General features: G+C 43.5%; 1 protein-coding gene across 5 annotated transcripts in view; it reads right to left on the reverse strand.

The window, feature by feature from the left end:
- Nucleotides 1-20,512, reverse strand: part of NFATC2 (nuclear factor of activated T cells 2) — a 138,213-nt gene that overhangs the window by 33,094 nt on the left and 84,607 nt on the right. For all 5 annotated transcript variants that reach the window (XM_077929295.1, XM_028735215.2, XM_028735213.2 and 2 more), the window contains exons 7-9: nt 19,821-19,876; nt 18,780-18,906; nt 16,758-17,441 (exon numbers count right to left, since the gene is read on the reverse strand). In XM_077929295.1, the coding sequence (XP_077785421.1) occupies nt 16,758-17,441; nt 18,780-18,906; nt 19,821-19,876 (867 nt within the window). The remainder of the gene's footprint in view (nt 1-16,757; nt 17,442-18,779; nt 18,907-19,820; nt 19,877-20,512) is intronic.

Consider the following 20,512-nt stretch of genomic DNA (forward strand, 5'->3'; position numbering starts at 1 on the left):
CTGGTGTTCACACTTTGCCCATGTTAGTTTGCAATTCTTTTTTTTTTTTTTTTTAAAAAAAGCCTGCATGGAATTTTGCATGCATGATTGTGCAAATTTCTCTTAGCACATATGTATCTGCATAAAATTTTGTGCAATAAAGTGGGTTTTCCCGCGGTTTTCTCCTACACAATGCATTTATATATGCTAATTTCACTAATATGAATTGTGAACTTTTCTATGAATTTTTGGGTCACAGAATTGCATCACAACACTTGGAAAAGTGGAAATTTTGAAGGGTGGTCTCTCGATTTGCATTATCGTTGGCGCAAAATTGGTGGGTTTACATTAAAATGCGAACCGAACGACTTTCTTCCCCATCGTTAATTATCTCTCCCTTTTAGCATTGTTCTGCAAACTAAAAAATCACAAGATAAGGTACACTTTCCTAACACAGAAGGCGTTCAAAGCGCTTGATCGTTCTGGTTGCCCTGTTCAATATGGCCTCTTATCCATAATCATCAAGCAACACTTTTCACTGGTTTCCCAAGTGCCAAAAGACTAGTTACAGCAGAGGGGATTAGAGACCACGCAAGGCCCACGGAGTAGCCTTACAGTTGTACGCCTTCCTTTCAAACATCTCTGGGCCTAGGGCATTGTGCAAGCTACCATAGATAAGAACAGCCTAGTCCAGTGTCTGTCAGCTGCAACAGCTAAAGACCAAGGATGGGAAATCTTTTTTTCCTGCTGAGCTGTAGTCTATCAAGTCAGATACCTCAGTCCATCTAGCTAAGTACTGTCTACACTGACTGTCATCAGTTGTCCATGGTTTCAGGCAGGACTCTTCCAGTCCTACCTGGAAATGCCAGAAGGTGAACCTGGGACCTTCTCCCTCAGAGGTAATATGTGAAGGAGGGTGGTATGCTGCTGATGGGCAGTCAGAGCTGGTGGTAGGCAGAGACTGGTGCCAAAAGCAGTCTCAGTCTCTATCTGTCAGAGGCTGGTCAGAGGAGGAATGGTGGAGACCACCTACCCCTCCTGAACCTTCCAGGGAGCAGGAAGAGGAAGACAGTATGGATTTACAACAGTGTTTTGCGAGAGGTCACAGCTCAGATGTAGATGAGGGGGAAAGTTGGGAAATAATGGGAGAGAGGAGGAGGAGGAGGGGGCACCGGGGGTGTGTGACATGGTGTCTTCTAGACCCCCCCCCCAAAAAAACCAGGCAAGTCTTGAAAGTAGGAGAGCAAAGAGCTCAAAGACAGAGGGCACGTAGCAGTTCCCGTAGAAGTGAAGAATGAGGAAGTGGGAGAGATGGGGAGGGTGGAGATTCACTTGGGACAATGCCATTATCCAAGAGGTTGGGTTTTATAGCCTGTAAATATTGAATAGCAAAGGATGGTAAGAAGTCTTCTCTTGTCTTTATACTTTCCTGGGCAACCGGATGCTAAAAGCATCCTGACTCTCTCTCTCTCTCTCTCTCCCTCCCCCTCTCCCTCCTCCTACTTCTAACCCACAAAAAATTACACAAAGGGCTGTTCTAGAGATTTATCCTTTCCCCAGGCCTGCTTCTTAGACAACCGCCTGACCCGTCCTTGTTTCTAGGCTTCATGTCTATGTCCACGCTTGCACAAATGCTGCTTCAGAAAAGATGCCTTTGCAAAGCCTCCTCACGATGCCTTCTCTGCCTCCCATGCCAAACATCATGAATCACTCCGCTGCCTTAATCTTTTTTTTACACACTTCATTGAAGGCATACGTGTCCACACCATAGAGGGGTTCACCCCGAACCTCAAACCCAGCCAATACATATGCAAATCCCACTGGAGCTAAAAAGGTCTGTGTGCTTGCACACATAAGTGAGCAGAGGACCATGGCCTTAAATCCTGAGGGGAATAAGCATATAGTAACCAGGTTCATTCCCCCCCTTTCATTCAACAACTACCTATATAGGAACATACCATTGTACCAGGTCAAACGAGTTGTCCCTCTCAATCAGTACTCCCAGCTGCTGGTACCTGCTCTCCAGGGTCTCAGGTAAATGTCTTTCCCATCACCTCTTACCAGGTGCTTTTAACTGGAAGGGCCAGGAACTGAACCTGGGAGCTCCTGCATGCCACCGAGTTGCCAAGTCAGATCTGTCTTCACGTGCATGCATTCAGATTCCTACAGCCACGGAAATCAGTGCATTCAATCTGCACTGGCTTCTGATGTTGGGTAGCGATCTTGTGCAAAAGCCAACAATATATTACATATACAGACCATATTTTTAGTCTGATGAGGTTAATATTGCACCTGGATTGCCCTCATCCGCTTGAGGCTAAAAGTAGCACTTTTTCATTTACTCACACAAGATATAACATGCTGCTGTGTGAGCTTGCTGTGGATGATTCCCTTAATCAAAGGTAGCTGTGGGGGATTAAGCAGAGGATTGGCTGTGGCGGGCAGTTTCTCCCTTTCCCCATGCTTTTCATGCTCATAACCAACCATCTCTACACATGGAGGAAAATATACAGGCTCCCATATCTTTTCCCTCAGTTTGGAAAAAGTAGCTGGAAGATGGTTTTGGAGGGTAGAATGACTGGAAGGGAAAGGGTTAATCAGCAGCTCCCCACTCCTGTTCATCTGCTTAAACCTTTAGCCTCCTGTGGATGCTTCTGGTGAATTATTATTTTTTTTAAAGGAGGAGGAAAGATACACACAACTGTGTGTCACTGCTAGCCTTAAGTCATCCTCACTCTTTCCATCGAGGTTTAAAACCATCCAAATAAACCAGCCCCAAATGAGACATTGCAAATGTCAGAGGAGTCATTCATACATCTCTCTCTCTCTTCTTGGTCCTATATTTGACTTGATTCATTCATAGATGATGAAGTAATTTTTTATTAAACAAAAAATACACATACACCAAAACCAACTTCAGCCATCTCACACTTAGGGAATGCTTAACCAGCCCTGTATAGAAAATCAAGGAAACAAATTCAAACTCCGCGCATTTGATTGCATTTCTTAGTCTAGTTCAAATTACCTTACATTTCTGCATGCAAGGTTTGGCTGCCTCCCTGGTTAATGTACAGATAGTATGTGTCTGGTATATTAAGGAATGTCTCTTAGCCTTATTTCAAAGGGTTTCCCCACATTTAAGAGCACCATGAAATATAGAAGATGCTGCTTAGTTCAGAACATGCAACACAACTGAGACCAGGTTAAAATATTGTTGGCTTGAAGATTACTAAGGGTGCTTCCAAGACTGCTGCTATTTTCAAATGGGATTCAATCACATACTGGCAAACTCAGGTCACGCCATTAAAGCTGATACTGCGCTCTGGTGCAACACATCTGCTACCCCAAAAAAGCAAACTTTTTGCATTAAGTAAAGTGACAGGAAAATGCACTGGAAAGTGAGGGATAACGATTGATGCACCTCGTGTAACCTCCCAGTGAAGAAATCAGAACAAACATTCAATAAACAACCAAGCTTGTATAACGTCCCTGCAAAATTTCTGCAAACAAATCTGGATTAATTATAAACAGATTGTCTTGCACCTACAATGTTTATTGGGATTGTAGATTTATTTGCTTCAGAATGCTATCATTTTAGAGGGGTATGAAATAGAACTGTCTCTGCCATTCTGTTGATATCTCGTCCCCCTATAGAACCCCTAAATGTTTACTCCCAGTTTACAGACATGCATATATTTATTGAGGGGGAGAAATCAAATTTTTCACATACTCAGAGCCCCCCCCCCCAGCAATCCCTTTCAAACCTGTTACTGAATAGACTTTGTCAGATCTCTCATCATCTGTAAAGCCCTCTAAGCCCGTGGCCACTGCCACATCTTGCAGCAATGAATTCCACAAGTTAATCATGCAGCGTATAATGGAGAACTTTGGTTATGACCCCTTATGGCAGTGTTAACATTCTTGAGGCACCTTTTCTGTGAACTGGAATGCAACTCTCCGTATAGCTCCAACCGGCCCAGTGCTAACTCCGACTGAAACAAATACTTCAGACAAAACTCACAGAGCAAAAACCCAGTCTCCTGCTGTATTCTTTTATGGCTGCCTCCATCAGCAGGCACTGACGCTTCAGGGTCTAGGTTTTTGGAGGCAAGAGGAGATCTGCTGTGGTTATTTTGCACTCCCGGGACAAGCAGCCCAGCCATAGCTATGACAAGTGCAAAGGGGAGAAATATTTGCAAAAAGATGGGCAAGACAGTGCAGTCAAGGTTCTGGAAAGGATGGAGAAGAAATGACGAATCTGTAGAACCAACAAGAAGAAATGCACATGTGTGCTCACTTCTGATGACCCCATTAGATACATCTGGCAGAACATATAACCCATGTCTCCTGCACAAGGCTATACTCCTGAGAAGGTCCTGCATTCCTGTAGCACAGAAAGAAATGTTCCATGAAGTCTGAACTCTCTCTTCTAATATCAGATAATTATCAGGGTCTGCTAATGTTGACTACAACTCTGTGTAAGCATGGGCCTCATATGAACAAGAACAGCCCAAGGTGCTTTGTTACCTAAGTCAAAACAACAAATGGCACCCCAATACCCAGGTTGAAGTGTATAATACGAAAGGCCCCTCTAGCAGTAAAAAAATACAGCAATGATGAATTAAATAGCGAACAAGCTGCTCTCCTTTCATGCCACACAAAATCAACTTCCTGAGACAACTTGCTTCACTCTCCCCAATGGATCTCAAGCTCTAAGGATTTCTCTCCAACCTGCACAAATGGGTTCTCCATACCCTCCACCTTCTGAACTTAAGAAGGCCAGAAAATCAAGGAGCGAGATTTAAACCAACCAGATGTTTCCTATGTGCGAATGCTGCAAAAGTACATGCTGTAATTTTGTGTTCATCGTTGTTCTTGCAGATGACTCAGTCCCTGGGTTGGTTCTAGACATACTCTTGGGTTTATTTGTTTGTTTGTTTCTCGTCTAATTGCAGATGGTAGATCAATCTGGTCTATAGCCCATCCAAACACTAGTTTCCTCGCTGCTGTATTTCTTTCTAGCCTAGTTCCTGTCTGGTTTAAACATTTCTCCAGAAATCTGCAGCATCCAACTTAAGAGAGTTGTCCTAGATTTGGTGAATAAACTTAGTCATGCTTTCATGCCAAATACAGCTGTGGGTAGATAGGAGGTTCCCCCTAACACACAACTATTCTTTAGAAAAGGGATTGGCAAACCGGGTGGAAAATTGGCGTGATTCACCACCAGGTAATTTCTTTCTCATTGCTTGCAAAGGCAGGGTGGGGGAAGCACCGGATGTTTTGGCAAAACATGCAGAGGTGGTAAAGCTCAGACTTTAAAATCTTTATATTCAGAAAATCAAGAATAGAATCCATCACCAAACTCTTGCCTCTGCTGCACAGCAATAAAAGAGGGTCGTCTGTAATAGGGTGCATCCAGGCTGTCACTCTTTTGAGAGGGACTCAACTTTAAATTTGCATAGCTAAAGTAGATTAAAAGGCTCTGTTGCCCAAGCACAGTAAATGCACTTTTAAAAAAAGAAGCATATTTTCGTGGTTTGGAAAGTGACAGTGAAATGCACAGTAAATGGTGGGATGAACAAATAACTAATGGGGAGATCTATAAACAGCATGAAAGTATATCAGGATAAATGCAGGATGGATGGCCATTGTCGGAGAACCGCCCCACAAACAAATCAGAGAAAATGCTCAATATAATCTAATTTCCACATAAGTTTTGTGCAGGATGAATGCTCAATACAGGTCATGTGAAGGGGCATGAAAACCATTTCCATACCACTTGTGTGTCACATTTCATTGGCCACAGTTACATCATCGTGCAGAGATATGGAGCGCCCACTGCTGCCTTGTCTCAAACTCTTACAGAGCAAAACTCTAATCTGTACATAAGGAACCCCCAACCAGGTGTTCACTCTGTTTGTTTAAGCACAGGAATTGGACATTTACCAGTTTAAATTAAACTGCATTTGTACCCTTTCAACTACTGGATTAGATTACCATCCATGCCGGATGATAAAACTGCCAAAAATGTGCTTCTTGGAGAAAGAAGGTCCTATTACATTTAGTCAACCTAACTTTCAACTGGTCCCAAAAATTTGTCTCAGTGATTCAGACATCTGGCTTTTTGGTCAATTGCTTTATGGGTATCAGACCACTTGCAGCCAAAAACATTGTACACGATGTGTTTATTCGATGTGGCTTAGCTATTTTGGCCAAGGCTAAGCCAGCACCATAGTACGTTACGCTTAAATAACAAAACAGGTTTTAAAACTATTTAGTTGACATAGACTAATTCTCAGACATGCTTTCACCCTTCTTAGATTCCAGCTAATGCCTTCCATATTGCAATAACAGACAGTTGGAAGAACACGAGACTCTTAATCTCAGGGTTGTGGATTCGAGCCCCATGTTGGGCAAAAGATTCCTGCATTGCAGGGGGTTGGACTAGATGGCCCTCGGTGTCCCCCCCAACTCTACAATTCTATGATTCTAAGTGCTATGCTTCAAAATCCTATACACACATCCAGTGCTTTTTTGGGGGGGGGGACGCAGGGGTACACATACCCCTAAACATTTTGTGAATCTAAGTTTGGCCTCACTGAGGGGAAGTATTTCAATATGAGTAGGAAAATGAGAGTACCCTAAACATATTTTTTTAAGGAAAGAAAAAGCACTGCACACATCTGGGAGAAAGTTCCACTGAATTCAATGGGTATTACTTCTGAGTAGACATGTAGCCATTTGCACTGCACATATCTGTGAATTTCAACTGAAATTGGCAACAATGCAATTGCATTTTGCAAATTCCTATGCTCTTTACTCTATATGGATCAATGTGAGATTACCAGGAGATTTCTGATGTGGACAGCTGTTCTGTATTGATGCTGGATGTTTTTATTCAATCAAAACATTTATACTTGCTTACTACTGAACAAGTCGAAATACCTATGGCTACCTAATCAACACGGCTACCTACCTGAATCTAATACTGAACAAGTGTGAGAGTACCTGTTGTTTTACAGTGTGTGGGTGTTTCATGCTATTCAGGTTTTGTTCCAAGTGCTAACGAGTGGTTCCTAAGTCTTGTGGCTGCAACAAATAAATCAAACTGACATTTATTTATAAATGATTACATGGTCTGTTTTGTCCAGGAGCTAAATTTTTGTAATGAGATTCTAAGCGGCTGCTGAATATGAATATGAGATTCAGTGGAAATGTGAGCATAATTTTTATGATGGTGGAATCTAGAAAAAAAAAGCTTTCAATTTTATTTCTTCTCCTAATATTTATTTTGAAAAGGCAGACTCTCTTCCTGACCAATATCTGTGTTAAAATTAATAGTGCTATTCAGGAGTTCGCCTGAATATGCAAGGACTAAAGGCGGGGGCAAGTCTCATGCGCTTCATGCTCCTCACCCCTGGTACCCAAAGCAAAGCCTGCAGGGAGCTTCTGGTTTCGTTCATTTGACATGAGCAGAACTCCCTGTGCAACTGGGGATCCCAGTAAAACAGGGTCTCTGATCACGCAGAGGAATCTACTAAAATTCAAGTGGACATGAGCAGAAACCCCATGCAGACTTTTCCATGCAACACAGGGAAGGTCAGTGGCTGATGGCCATGTGCAACATATGCAAGGATGTTGGAAGAGGGGTGTGTGGGCGCACCCCTGTCCCCACATTTAACCCCTTGGGTTCAGGAGAATGTTTGATTGCAGCTAACAGTGAGAAATCGTGATGTGGTCGAGGTTAGCAATTCCTTGTTTAAGAAGTCAAGTCCATGCAACGTATCACGATTACTTTGAAAACAAGTTGGGTAAGGTGAAAGCTACTGTCAGGGATGGGGTGAGAGATAGTAGTAATAATAATTAAAGGAGGAGTCAGAAATTCATTATTTGTTGTTCTATGGAAGTGGTAGGGGTTTTTGTTCTGTCTCCCCTTAACACAGGAGGCTGCCTTATACTGAGTGAGATCACTGGTCCCATCCAGCTCAGTGGATGAGACTGGTATACCCCTCAACTCTCCTTATTTAATCGGGACATCCCATTTTTGGGTGCCATGCTTGCAAGATCGCGGCCCCGAAAGACACGAATTTTGGGGCGCCATGTTCTTGTAGGAGTCACCTGGTTCCCACGAGATTGTGGCCCTGAAAGATGCACATTTGGGGGGGGGCATGCTCTCACATGGGTCAAATGACTTGTGCGGGAGCAAGGCCCCGAAAGACCCTCATCCTGGTTTTCCTCTGGGACATGTTGAAGGATGTGGACTTGCACTGGCACTCCATAATTTTAGACCGGCGCCATTCCCAGCCCTACCTAGAGATGCCAGAGATTTAACCTGGGACCTTCTTCGCATACAGCAGATGCTCTACCACTGAGCTCTGGCTGTTCTCCTAAACTGGGAGAAAGTAAGGGGGGGAGGAATATGCCACCACATGAAATAGCAGCAGAACACCAGTCACAGACACTGCTCCAATTTGCTGCAGAATGGCCGAATAGGAACAAGGTGACATCATCATTCCCTGGGCATTCTTAGAGGGGAAAGGATGGCTGCTCACATTGGCCAGCCGCATGAAGGCCCAATGAAATGAGGGAGATATTTGGCACTGTTCTGGGCCATTTCCTATCGAACTCCTGAGTCTTTTCTATCTGTTAGGCACAGAAATTTAGCAGATGTACTCCCCCCCAGCTTTGTGTCAGGAAAACCCTCAATTGCTGAACATCTGGAGATGTTTAAGAGAGTCCTTTGAGAAAAATAACACCGGCAACCCTTGGGTAAAGTCTCAGTCATGAGCCAGTACAACCCAGGCTCATATCCCCATTCATTCACAAAGTTCACTGAGTGATGCAGGGCTAGTGAATTTCTCTCACCCTAACATGCCTCTGCAGGGTTGTTATGAAGATAAAATGGGGACAAGGAATTTTGAGATCCTTGGAGGAAGAGTAGCATGAAAATGAATGCTAGAGTAGGAATCAGGGAGAGTGTGGAAGGATTCAGTTTGGTGCTGGAAGCAGAGATGGGCAGCAGGAGAACGACAGTCGAGAGACCTCCAGTCAATAAATGGACAGAGAGAATGGGGATAAAGGAAAATGGAGCTGAAGGAGCTAAACCACAGAAGTTGAAAAAAGTTCCTGAGTCAAGGATAAATCATAACGCAGCCTGGTTAGAGACCAACTGCTCTTGAGCGCAATTAGAAATATTTATGCTTCAGTTCCATAGACGGTATAAGGCGCTATATATAATAAGAAGAATCTGACTTGATGCTTCATGCAGAGTTTGTTAACATCCCTTTTAACAGTTTTAAAAAAATTAATTACTGTAGATTAAAAAATGCAATTTTTTTTGCTGGTCTTGAGCTATTTTTTAGTGCAAAAATGGCACTGCCGACATGGGTTGCCATACATCTGGATGTTCCCGGACATTTTTGCCGATTTCCGCCCAGACACGGCTGCTGACTGCAGTATTCTGGATATGTCTGGACGTGTGGCAACCTTAAATTACTGTGACATTACATCTTGTTTTGGTCAATGACTTTGGTATTTCTATAGCCTCCTTTACAGGAGCAAGGGAGTAGCTTGTGATTTACATTGTGGTGCAATCATGTCCACAGCTTGTCTGGGAATGAGTTTTATTGTGGTTGAGTTCCCAGCCACATTCCTCTTGGGCAACTCTTACCGTATTTCAAAATCATCACTGAAAGTGGTTGTGTGTCATCTAGAAACTGATTTCTCAGTGCTGGTAACTGTTGGCGGCTTTAGAGCCAATGTGGTCCAATGAAGAGAGAGCTGGACTTAGCTCTGGGATGAAATCACTGCAAGGCCTTGGGGAACGTCTCTTGGCCTCAGTACTCTCGTCTGTGGAATGGCAGTGACAGGAAGCTATCTCACGAAATTATCGTGAGGAGAGACACCCCGACTGCTTTGCAAATTTTAAAAAGTGCTGTATAAAAGATGAGTGAGGGGTTACAACGTTTGATGCACAGCCTGCAGGATATTCTGGAATAGTAAATGTATCTAAAGGGTAGCCAGATGTAAAGGAACAATTAGATGTATATAGAAGGAAGAATTCAACCAGGAGCAGCTCCTCATACCTGCAGGATGCACCTACTTGGATTTCTCTCTGTTCTCCTGTTCCCCTTTGCATCTAGTTGCCCTGTGAATTTTGCACACATCTCACCTGTGGCATTTGCAGAAAGAAAACTGGGGAGATGATGAGATCTGAATAGGGGGCAAACTGATGCAGCTGTGAACTGGTGCACTTCCTAGAACAGGCATGGCCAAACTTGGCCCTCCAGATGTTTTGGGACTAAAATTCCCATCATCCCCAGCTAAAAGGACCAGTGGTCAGGGATGATGGGAATTGGAGGGCCAAGTTTGGCCATGCCTGCCCTAGAATCTCACTACAGAAAAGAAAAACAGCGCAATATGGAAAGGGTGCGTATTAAAAACTTGCAGGGCAAGGAGGAAGGGTTAGGGAAACCTGGCAGCTTCTTTCTTCTGCCCAAGGCAGGTCCTTGCCCATGGGGAATGTTTCATCAAGCTCAGTTCCATGGTCAAATGCTGCATTTAACATGCCTGATCCACATGGAAATGTTCTGCACTAACATGCACAGCTACAGCTTTTGCCTGTGAGGAAACGCAAGAACCGAGACGGGAAGATACTTCTAATCTAAACCAGTCCATCAAATGGAAGGGAACAAGAGCATCCTTGCCAAACACCACTATGTGCCAGCCCTGATTACAGTGCCTGATTACAGCCTATGCACATAAAACCCGATGCACAACGGCCACTATTGAAAGGTTAATCCCTCAGAAGGGGGGAGACTGGTGGAAGGCAGTATGAATGCCAGTTGCTGGGAATCACAAAGTAGGGAGAACACTGTTGTGCTCAGGTCTTGCTCGCAGGCTTCCCCCGGGCATCTGGTTTGCCACACTGAGAACAGGGTGCTGGACTTTGGCTCTTCCAGTGTCCTTGGCTGAACCCTCCATGCATAGGGATGGTTTGGATGAGAGATGTCATCCAATACTGCTCAAGGTGATCAATTTGCCTGCTGCCAGGAACTACCATTGGTCAAGGTAACTGGTGTGCTATTGCCCTTATTTATTTGGAACTACGTGGGTGGTGCTGTGGTGTAAACCACTGAGCCTTGGGCTTGCCGATCGGAAGGTCGGCAGTTCAAATCCCCACAACGGGGTGAGCTCCTATTGTTTAGTCCCAGCTCCTGCCAACCTAGCAGTTCGAAAGCACATTAAAGTGCAAGTAGATAAATAGGTACTGCTCCAGTGGGAAGGTAAACGGCATTTCTGTGTGCTGCTCTGGTTTTGCCAGAAGCGGCTTAGTCATGCTGGCCACATGACCTGGAAAAACTGTCTGCGGACAAACGTCAGCTCCCTTGGCCATTAAAGCGAGATGAGCGCCGCAACCCCAGAGTCGTTCACGACCGGACTTAACTGTCGGGGTCTTTTACCTTGTCTCCAAGTTCGGTATTTGCCAGAGCTCCAAGACAGGCAAATTCTCACTATTTATGCACGAAGCACTCAAAAAATTCACAAGAAGAATGCTCAGCTTGCAAGGCAGGTGAAGGTATCTTCCCCAAGGATCACCCCATCCTTTGATTTAACAATATTCGTTTCCCAAATAGATGAGGGTTTTTTGTTCCCCTCTTGGCTTTCCTGTCGCCTGAGAGACCTTTTGCGTGATGGGTGCAAGCACAAATTGTGAATATGTACTCTGAGCGAGGCTCTCAAGTTCCGTTCTGTGGTGATTTTGCTCTCTTAATAGATTTTGTATGTTCTTCTGAACAGGAAACGCTTTATAGCAAAACTTGCCTGCGGGCATTGTACTGTACCAATTAAAGGATTCCTGAATTCAAGAACAAAGAAGTGCCAGTAGAACAACTTTTTTTTTTAATCATTCAATTCATTTTCTTCCTTCCTCCGGTGCTGAGTTTGGATTTATCGTTTTTTATTTGTAGCTCGCATGTTGTCAGATGGTCGGGCAAGCCACTTGAGAATACTACTGGAGGAAGAGTTCTGAAAAGGAATTGGGCTTGTCCTCCCCTCCTTTTCCCCTTATAATGGACATACCTGGGCAGCGAGCCAAGTATGTGGCACCTTATATCCAAAGATCTTTGTGCATTTTACAAACAGCTATTCAAGCCTCTCCATGACTTCTGTGGAACAACAGTTCTTTGGAGATAAGAGTCAGGCCCTATCGCAAGAGAAGTTATAAAATCCTGTAACAGAAACGAGGATGGAGGACCCATGTTATCACATCACGGGTTGAGAAGTCACACTGGCTAGCAAAAACCTGCAAATTCATATAGGTTACCCTAGAGCAGACACCTTTCTAAATCATTAGAGAAGCAAGTGCCTTGTTTGCAGCAAAGGCACGAAGAAACTGGAGCCATTGCTATTTTAGAGGCAAGCTACAAGGCAAACAGCCATGGCTTCTCCTATGGAAATCTGGCATGAACAGAAGGAAAGAGGTGAGGCACAACTCCATGCCAGAACATGTTTTGCACCCAAACGATCCCAAGTTTAGTCCCTAGCACCATCAGTTAGAAATATATCAGACTATCTGATACAAAGGAAAGTAATAGAATTGGAATTGGAATTGGAAGGGGTCCCAGGGGTCATCTAGTCCAACGCCCTGCAATGCAGAAATCTCAGCTAAAGCATCCATGAAAGGTGGCCTTCTAACATCTCCTTAAAAATCTCCAATGAAGAAGAGTCCACCACCTCCTGAGGGAATTGTTTCCACTGTCAAACAGCCCTTATTAACAGAAAATTCTTCCTGATATTTAGTTGGAATCTCCTTTCTTGTAACTTGAATCCATTGGTTTGGGTCCCACCCACTGGAGCAGGAGAAAACAAGATTGCTCCATCTTCCATGTGACAGCCCTTTAGATACTTGAAGATGGCTATCGTATCTCCTCTCAGTCTCCTCTTTTCCAGGCTAAACATACACAACTCTCTCATCCTTCCCCCATAAGGCTTGGTTTCCAGACCCTTGATCATCTAGGTTGCTCTCCTCTGCACACATTCCAGCTTGTCAATATCCTCCTTAAATTGTGGCACCCAGAACTGGACACAGTATTCCAGGTCTGGTCTGGCCAAGAAAGAATAGAGCAGTGCTATTACTTCCCTTGATCTGAACACTATACTTCTGTTACTGCAGCCTAGCACAGCATTAGCTTTTTTTTGCTGCTGCATCACACCACTGACTCGTGTTAAGCTTGTGGTCTACTAAGACCGCTAGATCCTTTTCACATGTCCTACTGGCAAGCCCTGTGTCCTCCATCTTATATTTGTGCAGCTGGACTAAGCAGATAATACTGGGCTAGAAAGACCAATGGCCTGACACTGTATAGAACATTTCACACATTTTATACACACATGCATATGTTCAGAAGACCCCATAGAATCAATAAAGATAAGACACAACTGATACCTAATCCTGTAGTTCGGCTACATGCAAAATTATTCAAAAAAATCCTCTACACCCCAGGATGAATTGCAAGAAAAATGGTCATGCCTGCTACAAAAAGTTGTTCTAATTATAACTTATCATTTCTCTAATCAAACCACAAGCCTCAAAAACATACAAACTTGCTCACCCTAAAAGCTCGAGGGAAAGCAGAAGAAAAACTTTGCATTTCCTGTCCTTTCATCAAAGCTCAGTGTGTCTGAGGCAGAAAAGAGTAGCTACATTAAAATATCACAGTGAAAGTATGAATGGATGTTTTCCAGGCAATGGGAAATTAGAAAATGCAAGAGACTTTCTACATCACTTTAGGCATGTTTTCCTCATTCATGGCAAGGATGTGGTGTAGCTGATGACTTTGTCTGGAGACAGATGAGAGCTGTGTCCCATCCTCCATCCCCTAAGTTGAACCATGAATGTGCCACGGCCTTGACTCTCCCTTCTCTCATATGTGGATTCCCACCTCATTTTCCTGGTTCCTTAAATCATAGTTTGCTGTGAAGTACACATTAAGCAAAGTAGCATGTTCAAATCAGGCAAACTATGCCAACCAAGGATCCAAGTCATGGTATGAAGCAAGTGTGCAAATGGTTTGGAGGGAATTCTTGGTGAGTCAAACCAAAGATGGAATCCATGCACAACAGAGGATGGTTGGGTGGGGGAAATGAAGAATACAAGCCTTTGGGGTGCCAAGCCAAGATTTTTGCCTTGACCTCCCAAGTGGAGCACAGCCTTGCCTACCCCAAAGTACGGTAGTTGCTATTAAGTGACATGGGGGAAGTCAGCCTAGAGCAGCCTTTCTCAGCTTTGGGTCCCCAGATGTTGTTGGCTACAACTCCCATCATCCCTAACTAGCAGGACCAGTGATCAGGGATGATGGGAGTTGTAGTGCAACAACATCTGGGGATCCAGGGTTGAGAAAGGCTGGTCTAGTGTCTATGAATGAAGCCTATAGCAGCCTTTACTGTCCTAGGACTACCTTCAGTTCACCCTTGGTGCTTTCATTGCCTTCCAAGAGCCAGCTTTGAGCAACTTCATTTCCACTTTCTAAGAATAAAAAAGGAGAAGTAACAATATGCAATGCAAGGACAACTTGCAGAAAAATGGAGAACCCAGGAGGAAAGAACAAGGGTCATGCACTGTTGCAGCTCAACCAAAATATTGAATCCTTAAGTTACTTTTGTGCAATTAATGGCCCTGGACTAAATCAAATGCAGGATTAGGTGGACAGCACCCTAAGTGCTGGAATGTTCTTCTGTAAGCTGAATCAGGATCCTTGGGTGCAAAGCAGCCTATGCATTATTTCAATACGTAAATGAATACAGATTTAAATAAATTCAAAATTGTAGCAGCACAAGGAGGGACAGCGCTGCTAGGAGAGAGGGTGGTGGTAAAAACAAAACAAGCAAATGAAAAATCTCTCAAGGAGAATGAGGTATGAAAGGAATCCTGGCTGTTAGAAAACTGGACACAGAACAAAGTAAGATGAAGACCCAAAGTTCATTGTGGGGATGAGAGGGGGAAAGAGTGGACAGCGGCTCAGAAAAAATAAATAGGATTACGGCTTGCAGTGCTAATTTTTCACTGGAAAGATTAGATAGGACGGCTATTGGTACTTCACTCCCTAGTCGGTATCTCTGGTATGTGTTTCATTAGTTGTGCTTTTCCTTTTCCCTATGGGAGGAAAACCATTTCATACTAACACGACTGCCAGTATCCCAAACTATATGCAATTCAGGATGTATCGACAGCAGTGGCAAACTCTGAGCTTTAAAATTCCAGCAGCACCCTGTGCATTGTCAAAATTTGGTGGTCCCCCACCTCCATTGTTTATCATTGTTGTGGTGCCCCCAGTGCAGGTGAACCGGTCACCCTCCCCTAAATCCAACTCTGTTCACAGCAACCGAAGTAAGGGCTAGTCCACACTTCTGCTTGTCTCGTGCCTAGGAAAGCCAAAGTGTGGATAAACCCTAAAATGTTCAGAAGTGCCAAGCCTCCTGAATGGCTTTGAGCTATGAGTGGCCCTCTTCTTTTCAGTGAAATAGTCACAGGCATGGTATAGTAGCAAGTTACCTCTCCCAGTTCCTAGCCACTAGAACGAGACTGATAAATGACCACGCTAGCTAGGGCTGATGGGAGTTGTAGTTCTACAACATCCAGAGAGCCCCGGGTTCACCAGCCTCTCAGCAAAAGCTCACATAGGAAGGAAAATCAAAAACAACAGCAACGAAATTGCCAAGTTATTTGGGAAATTCCTGCTAGGGTGTGCATTTTAAAACTGGGACCAGTGAGTTGGGTCTTGAATGGCTCTCATTAAATTCTATGGAATTTAACAGTTTGAGAGATATAGGGCATGTTTAGTCCAATGAGGTTGCTCCTCACATCACTGCTTCCTCTTGCATAAACGAATGGTTTTCAATGTCATTCATTGATATTGGAGAAAGTAAAACACTGAGTTGTGAACACTGTTGTGTGGCAGAAGGCAGAGCCTTGTTTTCCACCCACCACACTGGAAGACTTGACTCTATTTAAATGTGGATGCCATAGTGAGGTGCCCCCATTATAATGAAAGACACTAGTATATTTTAAATTAAGAGCCTGGCTGTTGTCTTGCAAAATAGCCGAGAGTTCTGAAATGGAAATGAACAGGGGTGGAATTCTAAGCAATTTTCCCCATCCCAGCTTTGTACAACACAACAGGAAAGAGTTGAACCTTAAAACAATTAATTGACCAATTGATGAGGCAAACAACATGGGATGCAGTCAAACCAAAACTTGCTACAGCTTTTCTTATTGGTTGCAAAAGCAGAAACCTCCGAATTCACAAGAAGAAAGCAACATTTTCGGTAATCTACATACTCAGGTACCTCTATAAAATGTCCAGAACATAAAACCTGCAGGCCTGCTGCAAACTTCATAGAATGATATAAAACATTTTGGGTGCAGCAAACTACAAAAGAATTTTAGAGAAGCAGCATCTGCACAAATTCAGGTGTTAAGTGTACATTTCTGAATTCCAGCTCAAAGTTTTGTTTGTGAAACTGCAAAAAATATGCCTCATAAATTTAGAGCATCTGATGCTAATGCAAATGTTTTCCAAAGAGAATTAAACAAATTTCCAGACCTTAAAGAACACTGCCAGCTTTTAAAATTCAATAAATGAAAGATTTTGTATTGAAACACACACACACACACTTTCCAAACCATAGAGTTGAACCCTACAAAAATGGTCATCACACCACTTTCATACAGAGGTGCAGACTGGATAAACAGGGTATGTTTAAATTAGCGTGCTTACCATCATCCAAATACGCTTGGTCGAGATTCTGTTCCTGTTTAACCGTGACTCCAGCTGGCACTGCTTCCTTCTGATCGCTTACTGGCGGTCCATTTTTGGCTGTTCTCTGCTGCTGAATCACGGTAGGGTACGAAATTGGGCTTAACCTTTGTGCTTGGCTAACCTGAGGTTGGCTGGATCTCACTCCGCTAGATGTGAAATTTTCACTACACATGATGTGCTGGAATTCTTGATGGCTTTCGCACCTCAGCTGCTGATTGGTGGTGGGAGAGCAGTGAATCACGGGGGAAGACTGCTGATTGGCTGGAGAATGGTGGAGCACTGCTGCACTTTGGCTGGGAGAGCCTGTGTGCACCAGCACAGACCTGTGCACATCTGGAATGGAAACTTGTGCAGCCATCAAGCTGGATTGCTGGTAGCCCAGGTGGCTAGGACTGAGACTCTTGCTTCTTTGGTATATTACAGCCCCTGGGGTTTGTTGAGGATATCGAGATTCAGGAGAAGACAGGCTGGAGCGCAACTGCTGGCAAGAAGCCATCGTGGCCACAAGACAGGAAGGAGACTCAGAGACCATTGTATGGTGGGAATAATAAGGCTGTGTTACTGTTCCTAGACCACTGTGTACTGTGTTGCAGATTAAAGCTGGATCATAGTCATCAATGGGCTCTGTTTTTATGGAAGGCACTGGAACAAAGGGCACAAAGGACATAGCTCTAAACAAACGTCTAGGAAACGGTTAAGAGGAGAGAGAAGAATGAGTACTAACAACCAACACACTGCACATTTTCTCCCAGTCTTAGCTCTGGTTCACATATTCATGTTAGCACTTGTCTGCTGCTGCAACACCAAGCGATGGCTTGAATGTGTGAATGGGTCATCACAGACCCATAGCTTGGAAAGTTCATTTTAAAAAGGAAGTATATCTATTTCATGGACTCGCAGGTTCATAGAATAATAGAATTGTAGCATTAGAGGGCATCAACAAGGGTCCTTTAGTCCAAGCCCCTGGAATGCAGGAATCCTTTGCCCAACGTGGGGCTCAAACCCACAACCCTCAAATTAAGATTCTCATGCTCTACTGACTGAGCTATCCCAGCATCCAACATTTCCAGTTCACATTTGTCTCTTTATACAGTTCACAGTTCAATTCAAGTTCACCAAAGGTTCCTTGGCAGTAAATATTCAGTATTCAGAATGTTACAAGTTGCTGTGCAGAAGTATACAATATATTTAAGGAGGCTAAGAAAACTGTAGAATGTGAATTGCTTAATTTATTCCTCCCAACAATTACGATTTTGAAGCTTAAAGACACAAAGAGTCAAAAACACCGGTAGGAGAATGAACCTGAACTAGAAATTGCTCAACGTTCTACTGCAAAATGGACTTAATTCATGTTAAGTTCCCCTGACAATCGTGGGAACTACTTTTCTCCCCCCACATGCACCCTAAATCTGTTCTGAGGTTCCCCCAACCCTCCAGAGCAGGTTCAGGGACAGATGCGGGGGCATGTGCAGGGGGAGAAGAAGAGGAAAAGTTCCCTTGTGCGAGATATAGGGCAGCATTCAACGAAATATATTTAATTCCGAATCTCTTCTTCTGTACACTACTTGAAGATAACCATGATTAAGCGGTATACAAACTTTTGAAATAATAAAATAAAGTGATATGCATGTTTTAAAATAAATTGGTGCTGGCCATGAAAACTGCTCTCTGTGTTAAAATGTGTAAGTCTAGAACCATGTAGGTGTGAAGAAAGAAGCTGTAGGGATTTATTGTACAGCTTTATTTGTAGCCTTGGATGTTGCATTTAGAATTCATTGATTCAGAGATGGTTTGAGCTGTGTTAATTGTAATGCTGGCTAAAAGATAGCATCTCAGAATGCTTGATAATTCTGGTTCAGCAGGATAGATAGATAGATAAAAGATAAATAAATAAATAAATAAATAAATAAATATAAAAACAGTTCAAGTGTTTCTTGCCAAATATTGTGCCATATTCCATTCCTTTTCATAATTAATTACCTGGGTGATAGGTAAAATGTTGTGGCTGGCTTTTTTTCCGTTTTCCATTGATCACATAGAAATTCACCTTGATGGGAGAACGAATGTGCTTATTCCGATATTCTGGTATCTCCACGAAAAGCATATTCTGAAAGTAATTTTTAAAATGGGTGTGGGGAAGATACAGTAATATGATATTAGAAGGCACTCTGTTTATATCAGTACCCTTTGTTAATACATTTGTCATGGGGTGTACTAGGCGTATTGCTTTTCCAGTTACGATGTAGCCGATCTTGAAAATCTGAAGCACACTTCCTTCCTTACTGTATCCATAATCTAACCTTAAGACAACCATCCTGCCCTGACAAATTATCCACTTTCCCCTGTTTCTATTAAATTGCCTTGTATATTTTGCCTGACATTTTTTCCTTTACGTGCTGGTGGCAAATAAGTTCTACCCTTGGGAAGTTCTGTTTTCATGTAGACTGCACCTACTTTTGGGTAGATTCTCACTGACCTCTAGCTCTTGCTTAGGGATTCTAGCTACCTAGAAGTATGGAAGAGTTACCACTGCAGAAACCCAGGAGAATGTGAAGTTCCATTACTAGTAACTGGGCAAGAACGTTTGGATAACACAGTAGAGAGGTGCTGGATTTAAGTGGCCAGCAGTGGGGAAACTGCACACATCTCTGTTTTGCAAGATCACAGCCTATACAAGTCTGACCAGTGTTTCGTGAATATGCTTAATAGCGAACCCAACCATGAGGAAACACACTAAGGACACAACATATGCGCTTAGGCTACAATCCAAAACAGAGTGCCTTAGCTTTATCGAAACATGCTTTTGTTAACCACTTTGAGAACCATTTGCCAAAAGGCAGCCTGTGCAAGTACTCTAATGAGTAAACAAAATTACCCTACTGATATCAATGTCTGCAACAATGCACTCAGTTCCAAACTGGATTACAGCCTTTGTGTGTTCAGAGGCATTTCTGCTGCTACAGAATGAAACCTGGTACCTGAAAGAGAAGTGGGAGAATGTGCTGAGTGCCCACTACTTACAGGTTGGCTCTTATCTTTGTCCACGGTGGCTTCCATCTCCCAAATCTGTTGCCCATCTGAAAGAAAGATTAAGTCAAGCATGAAAAAGGGGGTCATGCTCTTCCTCACCACTACAGCACCATAACATGTCCAAAGTACAGTGGTACCTCGGGTTACAGACGCTTCAGGCTACATACGCTTCAGGTTACAGACTCCGCTAACCCAGAAATAGTACCTCGGGTTAAGAACTTTGCTTCAGGATGAGAACAGAAATCGTGCTCCAGCGGTGCGGCAGCAGCAGAAGGCCCCATTAGCTAAAGTGATGCTTCAGGTTAAGAACAGTTTCAGGTTAAGAACGGACCTCCGGAACGAATTAAGTTCTTAACCCGAGCTACCACTGTACTTTGTATGCATTCTCTTGCTGTCATTCTTACAACAACTTTATAAAACGAGATCTCCCTACATTACAGGTGGAAGGCTAAGCCTGAGAGCATAGCAGCTTGCCTAGTGACTTCCTGGCAAAGGTAGGATTCAAACGCTGCAGCACGTCAAGATTCAGGTTGCAGTCCTATGCTCATATGGTCCTAAGCTGGACCTTAAAGAAGGCTGATCGCCGAAGAATTGATGCTTTTGAATTATGGTGCTGGAGGAGACTCTTGAGAGTCCCATGGACTGCAAGAAGATCAAACCTCTCCATTCTTAAGCAAATCAGC

The sequence above is a fragment of the Podarcis muralis genome, chromosome 5 (genome assembly GCF_964188315.1).
Source record: "Podarcis muralis chromosome 5, rPodMur119.hap1.1, whole genome shotgun sequence".
Lineage (NCBI taxonomy): Eukaryota > Metazoa > Chordata > Lepidosauria > Squamata > Lacertidae > Podarcis > Podarcis muralis.